The sequence below is a fragment of the Azolla caroliniana genome, unplaced genomic scaffold (assembly GCF_043228905.1).
Source record: "Azolla caroliniana isolate FFs.n. ecotype wild unplaced genomic scaffold, voAzoCaro1.0.p SCAF_2, whole genome shotgun sequence".
In the NCBI taxonomy this organism is placed as follows: Eukaryota; Viridiplantae; Streptophyta; class Polypodiopsida; order Salviniales; family Salviniaceae; genus Azolla; species Azolla caroliniana.
This window is the reverse complement of record NW_028230437.1, coordinates 19,523,547-19,533,087: the sequence shown is the minus strand read 5'-3', so window position 1 is coordinate 19,533,087 and position 9,541 is coordinate 19,523,547. Positions and strand designations below refer to the sequence as shown.

The 9,541-nt window shown below is 39.2% G+C and overlaps 1 protein-coding gene across 1 annotated transcript; it reads left to right on the top strand.

Annotated features, from left to right (window-relative positions):
- Positions 1–3,243: 3,243 nt before the first annotated feature.
- On the top strand, positions 3,244–5,512 carry LOC147867499 (uncharacterized). The gene is made up of 3 exons (XM_087315283.1): positions 3,244–3,824; positions 4,789–5,013; positions 5,207–5,512. Exons 1-3 carry the CDS (start codon positions 3,462–3,464, stop codon positions 5,294–5,296), a joined length of 678 nt encoding a protein of 225 aa, XP_087171409.1. The 5' UTR covers positions 3,244–3,461; the 3' UTR covers positions 5,297–5,512.
- Positions 5,513–9,541: the final 4,029 nt, after the last annotated feature.

Below are 9,541 nucleotides of genomic sequence, written 5' to 3'. Positions count from 1 at the left end.
TTGAACCCATGACCTCCTGGTCTTATTGGACAACCTTACTAATTGAACTACATCTATATGTGCATCATTTTATAATATAAACTTCTTACATTATATGTTCATCACTAGAACTTTGAAGAAACTTTTCGAGAATGCATCTTCATGTATTCTCTAAATGTTTCCTAGCTTGCATGCGTCCTCATGCATTTTCTAGAACATTCTTAGCTTTCATACATACCTCCTCATTCTTGTATAAATACTCAAGTGCACCTTGATTCTAATCAAGGTAAACAACACCAGTTACGAAAAGCATAAATTCAGTTCTTATTCTCTTGTCTATTCTCTCTCTCTCTCTCTCTCTTGTTCTCTCTCTCTCTCTTGTTCTCTTGTCTATGCTCTCTCTCTTTCTCTTAGTATTTAGCCTCGTCTATTTGTCATTGACACGTCATTTGGGTTGGGTTTATTTTCTTGTGCTCCTTTGATGTAGCTCCAATAACCTTGGCTGATAAGGTATTGGTGCAGCTTGTACTCCCAATATGCAAAGTTGTTTTGGTCCAACTTCTCGATGGGAAGAGAGTTGCCCATTCGAGTATTCATGGTGGTTGATGTAGATTTCTTCCTTCTTCTTCTCTCTTGGACACGAGCTATGTAACAACACTACGATAGTGATGAGCCGGATTTCCTTGAATCGTCGACGTAGACACAACACACGAGGATGGGCTAGATCAAGCTATCAAATCGTGTTGATACCATGTAAAGATTCTAGTGTGATTCTATGTAGCGGAATAGATTAAGGATGTGTGTTATGTGTGTGTGTGAAGGAGGAGAGAATAGAGACACATGATAGATAGATAGGAAAATGAAGTTCTCAAGATGGATGTATGTATTAACAAGAAGTGGAGAACAACTACAACAATATGAATATTACAAAGGAGACTAACCGACACATTACAAAGTAGGAGGCGGGTGCTTAAATTATATAAGGTCACCCTCCCTCTATATTCTCTAGATAAAACCCCTACTCTCTCTCTAGAACCTTGGGGAATGTGGAAACTCATTAGTTATGGGGAATATGGAACTCACTAGTTATGTGTCATAGAATATGATTCTATGACACATAGTTAATGGGTAGAAAGTAGTGGTGACCTTTGACCTTTTGGTGCTCATAGATTCTCAAAAGGTGTGTTCGCACGCTAGACTAGGTTGAGCTTGATTCTCAACACGAACCTTATAACTTCTTCCATGAAATCAATAACCTTAATCACCTGAGAATTGTTATTTTTTTCTCTTTTATTTTACAATTCCTTTTTTCCTTTTGGAGCCAACATAAAATGTTTGCACAAAGCACCAAATTGGTGATTCCTACAATGTACGAACTTTGAGTTATTGGTTGCAACTCAAAATAAGTTTGAGCACCTTCCAGGGTCTGATTAATTCAAGGAGCTAAATCAAGTATTGGGACTTCTGAACTCGCAATTGTTGCAAGAAGCTCGGTCACATAAAATTTGAGTGCCACACTTTGAATGCTAAGATTTCAAGAAATTCATTTGGCCAAATCTCGTGGAGATCAAAACTCCAAGAATGCATGATGACCTTGATGATTGAAGCAAAATATGCACATGTATCCAACATGCTAAAGCAAACAATATGGCTCAATCAACAAGCTGACACTTTTCGACCAATCATTCCAAACTCAGGTCCGACCTTATCTAGCAATAGTCAAGGTACTATCAGTTTGGAAAAGAATCTAATACATCATTTGACACCATAACACATAGAGGTTCGATATCACTTTAGTATGGGAATGTGTCACGGAGAATAAACGTGCTATTTACAAAATTTTGACACTTGACCATGTATTGGATGCCATGACCAAAAGTCTTTTGATAGATTGATAATGATCCTTGCCCACTCAATTACATTGTATATGCCCATTGACAGGGGGTGTTAAATTTTAGTGCGTGTGGCAACGGTGAAATACAAATGCTTTATGTTACGAGCCTTTGAAGTGGTTATTTATGAAAATGACCAAAAAGGGTTAAGTTAACCCTAAGGTTTTGACATAAGTAGACTTGTAACATTATGTTTTGAAATGTAAGAGCTCATTGTCAAGTTCAACATTTTTGGGAGTTGAGCAACTAGGCTTTGTTGACAAACAAAATCACAGGGTAGCGAATCATGAGGATCTCATGGGAGGCCTACGACAATCAAGGTGACATGCCATTGATTGTAGATTCGCCATGCCGAAGCTCAAGGATATCCCCCGTCACTTTCTTTCGTTTTAGTTCTGTCACCCTATGCAAAAGGGCTCAAATTTATAAACTAATTTAATTTCAAATGTATAATATTTGAAGGGTTTGTGAAAAATGATGAATCCCTAGGAACCCCCAAATCGTCACTAGGTTCCTATCTAGACCTTGTGTGATCCTATATCAATTACTAATTGGCTCTAGATAAGGATGACTTAGGTTTTGGCAACGAAGGGAGCTTTAGACTTGATGAACAACAGACAATTGTTTGACAAGGAGGCAACGAAGAAGTAATGCATGAGCAAGTGGCGAGATATGATCTCGAATAACCCTCGTGCTCACTAAACTATGTATGGGGTTGATGTTATCTCCACTTTTTAACACTCTGTGTTTTTTCAGTGTGAGATTGTGCATGTCAATGGGTTTCTTCTAAGAAGACACGACTTTAACATTCCCCAAGTGTCGATACTTTTCTCTTGAAAATATGTCTTACCCAAAAATTGCTTTCCACGACCCATGGGGTGAAACTTGAAAGTAATAACATGGCCTTAAGGAAATGCGACAACAGTGTAGGTAACAACGACTTACAAATGCATGTGAACCAGAGCCAAGGATAGCTTCATCTTCAAAGTGTGCTGGAGGGGGAGGCAAGGGTGGGTCTATGGGCAAAATGATTGATTGGTATTTACAGTTCGAGGTAGAATAACTTGGTTCCAATGGGCGGTCAATGAGGAATGGAATGAAAGCATATTCATACATATATACATACATTCATTCATAAATCATCGGGCGGGGTCTACGGGCGAAGAAATGATGAGAGCACCATATCCTCGATCCATGTGGTGGTGTTCCGGAGAGTCTCTTGGCTATGGCGAGGGTGAGTAGTGTTATTGTTTTTACACCTGCATATTGTGTGAAAAGGGGGAAGGGAAGGACCCATTTTGTGCATGTGGGGCAGGCACAGAAAGAAGAAGATCACCCCACATCTCTCAAGCCTCCTTCCATATCCATGGGAGCTTCGCTTGCTAGCCATACACACAAACTTTCGCATGTCTGTATAAGATAGAAAAAGGAAGAGAGAGAGAGAGAGAGAGAGAGAGAGAGAGAAGGCATAGATAGCATGGTGGTGGTATATTCAATTGAAGAGTGATGAACCATTTATGTTACATAAACAGATAAGAGAGAGTGTGTGTGTGTGTGAGATAGAGAGAGAAAGAGAGATTATTGATTCTAATGGCTTCCCCTGATAAGGATGGGAAGAAAGAGGCTGCGGTTAAGGCTGCAGGGGCTGCTGTGGTAGCAGGAGTTGTATGGAGCATCATCAGCATCTTGAAAGGAAAGAAAGAAAAAGTTAAAGAAAGAGGATCATCGATAATATTAGACGATGGTGATAATGAAGAAGAAATCAACAACGACATCTCCCCTACCAACTATGCAGAAGGAGATGATTACTACAATGAGAAGGTGATCAAAGATTCAGTAGAGAAGATTAAAGATTCGGTAGAGAAGATCAAAGAGGGAGGCAGCATCGATGTTGGTGTTGTTTATGTGGAACAAGAAGTGATCGCCATCCTCGATGTTGCCAAGAAACTGGAGGTTTTTACCCTTCTCCATTCTTTTCCTTGTTTAACCTTAGATTTGATATATATTTTTGTACATGCATTCATCCATTATACATTTGCGACTCTTTTTTATGTGGAAAGAGAGTCCAGCGTGTTAAACGCTTAGATTCAGAACAACTTTCTATTTTCTGGGATTCATCATTAATACCTGATAGTTTTTTTTAATGATAAAAACTTCTTTTATGATGCGGAAGAAGAGAAGCTTGTATTTATTGGTACATTTGAAACTCTTTGTTGATGTGGGGAAGAAAAGTTTTATTGTCAGGATGTTAGGTTTAAACTTTCTTCTATTTCATGATGCATCTATGTTCTTTATATATGGTAAGTTTTAATTTCTTCAGTTAGAACTTATTGCCTCTCTCTCTCTCTCTCTGTGCAACCATTTTGATTGCATATTCATGATAAATTGATGATTTTTTTTGTGTAAAGAGAAGCAATTTCTGGTTATTTCTGTTTCTTTCACATTCATTCATTCATTCATGATGTGTTTGTGCTATTTTTGTGGAAAGATGAGTTTTTGTAAACATTAGATCTAGAACGGTTACCCAATGAATGTGTTTGTCTACATTTCGCTAATATTAAAGCCATGGTATATTTCAATGTTCACATCCATCAAATTCATACATAAACACAACCATGTTGATTCATTCATTCATGCAAAAGCTGTGCGGTTTTAATTCATCGTGCAACAATGGAGCATTGATTTTAGGTGGGGTAAAGACGAGTGATTGAGAAAGTTTAGTTTTTGTTTGGCCTCTTTAGCCAAGTTTCTCTCTGTTTTCTTTTCTTAGCTGTAAATTTGTAGTTCTTTTTATCATAATCATGCATTTAGATGTTATTTATGTGGAAAGCGAAGAGGTTATCTTTGTTTTGGTTTCTTCCTCTCTAGGAAAAAAGCTAAGTTGCTTTGTTTTATTTCAAATTGTTTTGCTTTGCAGGATAATGCTGTTGATGAGAAAGTGACAGAGGAGAAGAAGAAGCCATGGTTTCGTTCCCTTGTCGATGGTCTTGGGGATGAGAAGAAGAAATCTTTACTCGGGATATTTAAGGATAAGGTTAACCCAGGACCAGAGGTGAAGCCTTCTTCTAAATTAGAGAGCAATGACCATCATCACGACATCAAGAAGGGAGACACCTTGTGGGCAATTTCTGGAAAATATGGGGTGAGTCCTAATATGGGCTTATTAATGAATTTCTCTTGAATCTTGGTTATCTACGCATCAAATTCGTCAATGTATGAAATTGTGGACATGGGGTTATCCGATCCCGAAACACACACTCACACAAAATAAAACTCACATTATGCATTATCATTTTAATTTGGATTTGGATTTTTTTATATGATTTGAACTCCAGATCTCTCTTGAGACATTGAAAGCTGCCAATGACTTGAATGGCGACAAGATATATGCTGGAGAAAAGCTCGTTATACCACTGCCCGAGTAAATGTAAAGATCGTCCAATGCAGACCCTAACCATAACAATAATAGGTTAATATCATCATTATTGCTATTGGAAAGGCTGGATGGTGTCTTCTTTTTTAATCAGTGTGTGAAAATTTGCATTCTCATTGTTTATATTGTATGTAAACAACAAGAACCCAGAGGGAAAGGAACTTGTCTGTCTTTTGATAAAAGAAGCTTTGTGCCTTTTTCCCTGTTACTTTTTGCTTTTGTTTTGTTTTGTTTTGTTATTTACTAGCATATGGGCAAATCATTGGCAAAATGACACTTTTTCTAGGGGGGATTGGCAACATTGTGTCTTCATGTCTTTTTTATTTAAGGACCGATTGGTAGTGGCACCTTACCTTCTTTGACCTTTGTAAATAAGCCGAACCATGTTTGTTGTCTCTTGCTCTCTCTAAGTAACTAGCTTGTTTTTATGCTTTACTTGTACACTTCTTTACTAATAATGTACACAGACTACACGGTATGTACACAAAAAATTTCAAAGCATAGAACTCATGGTGTACCTTGCGGTGAACGTAGATAATTGGCTAGCACACCATACCATGGTGTACTTTGTGGTATGTATACCAAAAGCTTCAAATGCATAGCACTCATGGTGTACCTTGTGTTTTATATAAGTAATTGGTTGGCACACAATGCCAAGGTGTACTTTGTGTTGTACATAGTTAATTGGCAACACTCATGGTGTAACTCTCATGGTGTAGGACCCTAGTTAAGAAAGAAAAGTGTGTAGGTAGTTGAGGGGGGAGAGTGTGTATTTGTGTGTTTCTTTGCACTAGCTTCTAGCCCTCAATAAGTCTAGGTTTGCATACCAAATATGTCTAGATTTCCTTCTTAATGGTTATGAATCATGATGATGCTTCATTCTCTTGCATCTCCTTACAACTCTTTATGTACAAGAAGTTGTAATAAGCAAAAGTGGAGTCTATTTTTAGTGTAGAAATTGACAGAGTCCCTAGCGAGTTGTGGGTACATAATTTGGATACATTGCATAAATTGTATGGACATATTAAGTACATTGTGCATTTGTGTTTGTTTTGAATATAAAGTTGTACTTTCCTTGCATTAAATAAATAGGTTTTGGAGTAGCCATCTATAGGAGTAGTAATAAATTATTCCACGTCTCCTAATTATGATCTAGCTTTCCATACCCCCAAAAAAGAAATATGATCTCTACCTATGAAGCTCGGTCATATTGTGTAAATTGAGTGAATACCCATTGTCTTAGTTTTGGGTAACAATGTGACAAATACCCATTACCTCAAGGAGAGAAAAATAGATTTTATTTGTCTACGAAGGTCAATCAAATATAATTGATGAGACAAAAAAATATAACATTTTCTCATAGTACATGTGAAAGTGGGTAGCGATTCTCGATGTTCAAAAACTTTACTAATGAATGTTGCAATCAAGAGTACACATTGTGATTGAGAAATTTGTGCTAGGATTGGGTTTGGTTGAAGAACTATGGAAAGCATATTAGGATGTGATCATAGGTAGAGCATTGTATCAAAGTACCATACTTAGACTTCAAAACTTGTTGAGGGCAAATGTGCATAATTTATTACTCATATCACTTGTGACCCAATGCCCTCTCTCCTGTTATAGTGAGTGTGAGCTAAGTCGCATGGAAGCAATGGTTCGGATGACAAACAAAGTGATGAGTTTTAACATGTATTGATGTGTCTTGTTTCTTTGTTTGATGAAAAACATGGTTTTGTAGTTAGGTGCATTAACATACATTGTATAATGTGTGAAGCGTGAGCCTGCACATATTTCTCATGTCATGATATTTTGGGGTTGCAAAAAGGCCTCATTTGTAGAGGAGTCTATTGATGAATCATGAAGCAAGTGTGTTGCATACCATCTTCCAAATTATTTTTCCATATCTCGCATCAACTGAAACACAAAGTTTTGCTTTTATGTTTCTTTTGGATCTTTTTGTTTGCTCCCCATGCGATTTTAGGAAGTCAATGTATGTGTGTTTGTGTGTGAAATAGATAGATAGATTCTATTATCGTATTTGGAGGTCAAATATGACCTATGAGACCAAGAATATTACATTTCATGTAATACATGTGAAAGTGAGTAGCGACTCTCAATGTTCTAGAACTTTACCAATGAATGTTGCAATCGAGAGTGCACATTGTAGTTGTGAGAGAAATTTGTGCAAGGACTGGGTTTTGTCAAAGATGTGTGGAAAACATGGTCGAATATGATCAAAGGTGGAGCATTGCATCAAAGTGTGATACTCAAACTTCCAAACTTGTTTTGGGCAAAGTGTGCATAGTTGACTATTCTCATCACTTGTGCCCCAATGTCTCGTCTCATATTGTAATGCATATGAGGTAAGTCGCGAGGAAGCAATGATTCAAATGGTAGACAACGAGACGGGCTCTAACATGTATCAATGTGTACGGTTTCCCTATTTTGTGAAGAATATGGTTTTGTAGTAAGGTGCAATATGTGTAGTATAATGTGTGAAGCGTGAACCTCCACATTTGTCCCATGTCATGATACATTGGCATTGCAAAAATGCCTCATTTACAAAGGAATCTAGTGTTGCATCATGAAGCGAGTGTGTTGCATCCCATCTACCAAACCATTTTTCCATATCTTGCATCCAACAAGAACACAAAATTTTGCTTTTATGCGTGTTTTGGATCTTTTTGCTTGCTTCCCATGTGTAGAAACAAATAGTGTGTGGAAGCAATAGAAAACAGGTTTAATGGAGAGCTTAACAGTATGCGGGAGAGACAAAGACAGAGAGAGAGAACATAGAAACTCAATTCAAAAAATACTACTCAATCTGTACATCGTATGTGTTCAGTGAACACTTTTATACAAGTCCATCCAGACTGACAGAAGTACAGTGCACTTCAATGCTCACACGAGCGTCAAACACTAACTACGAGATATTAACTCCCTAGTAGACTAGTTGCTACTTGGCTTCCGGTTACTGCTTGATCCAGCTAACCGGCTCACTTGTGTTGGGATTTCGGTCTCTCCGGATGGGATGTCCGGAGATGAATGACGGCAAGCCCGGTTGCGGTTACGGAACCGGATGATGAAGAGTACCCGGCATGAAGCCGGATGAAGAGACCCTGACTACGGAGCCGGATGCTGAAGACCCCGACTACGGAGCCGGATGATGAAGACCCCGGCTACGGAGCCGGATGCTGAAGACCCAGGTTACGGAGCCGGATGACGAGTGTACCCGGAGAGAGATCCGGATGCGGGGACATATTTGTGAATATGTTTGCCACGAGCCCTTGAGGCTATAATTGTAAATAGCCCGAAAGTCATATGTGTATAAATATGACTTAGGGCAAACAGTTTCATGTTTTTTGTTGCTCATTTTTTATGCGAAGAGAGAGCAACCGAGAGAGAGAGAGAGAGAGAGACGAAGAGGTCGTTGCCTCTGTGTATTACCGCCGCCTGTGGCGAAGACAGTGAGCTCAAGGTTGTTGCCTTGTAGCTTCACCAGTGTACATCTCTGTTCATAGTGATAGTTGGAGTTTGAGGACTCCCGTGGTTTTTCCCATTTAGGGTTTTCCACGTAAAACATCCAGTGTACCTTTCTCTCTATTATCCTCGTGCACTTTGTATTTCCTGTTTTCTGTGAGTTAATCCTATTCCTCGGTTGTGGCCGAGAGCACTCTTTTTTCAACAAGTGGTATCAGAGCGACGGTAACACAGAAAATGGAAGGCGGCGGTAGTGGGCCTCCGGGCATGATGGTGTTGAACTCACAGAACTACGCCGACTGGAAGATAAAGATGGAAGACCTTCTCATCATCCGAGACCTGTATGAACCGATCGACAATGCCGAGATACCCAAGGGGGTAATAGAGTCGGAGTGGAAGCTCCTGAACCGGAAAGCCGTAGCGACGATCCGGCAATATGTAGATGTAAGTGTTCTGCAACATGTGGCGAACGACACCAACGCATATGAGATGTGGAAGAAGCTGTCGGGCCTCTACGAGAGGAAGAATGCGTTGAACCGGACCTCCCTGATGAGGAAGATAGTGAACCTCAAGTACCGGGATGGCGAGAATATGGTGGAACACATGAGCACGTTCATGGGATTAGTGAACCAGCTTGCGGCGATCAAGTTCCCGTTGGAGGATGCAATGCAAGCCATCATTTTGATGTGTACATTGCCGGAAAGCTGGGAGAACTTGGTGGTGACTCTCAGCACCTCCTGCACCGAAGATAACTTGT

Bases quoted from the DNA above. Each gene is read 5' to 3' on its own strand.
- LOC147867499 (XM_087315283.1), top strand. From the start codon at position 3,462: ATGGCTTCCCCTGATAAGGATGGGAAGAAAGAGGCTGCGGTTAAGGCT. The intron at 3,825-4,788 runs GTTTTTACCCTT...TTTGCTTTGCAG, and splicing joins ATGTTGCCAAGAAACTGGAG to GATAATGCTGTTGATGAGAA. The intron at 5,014-5,206 runs GTGAGTCCTAAT...TTTGAACTCCAG, and splicing joins CAATTTCTGGAAAATATGGG to ATCTCTCTTGAGACATTGAA.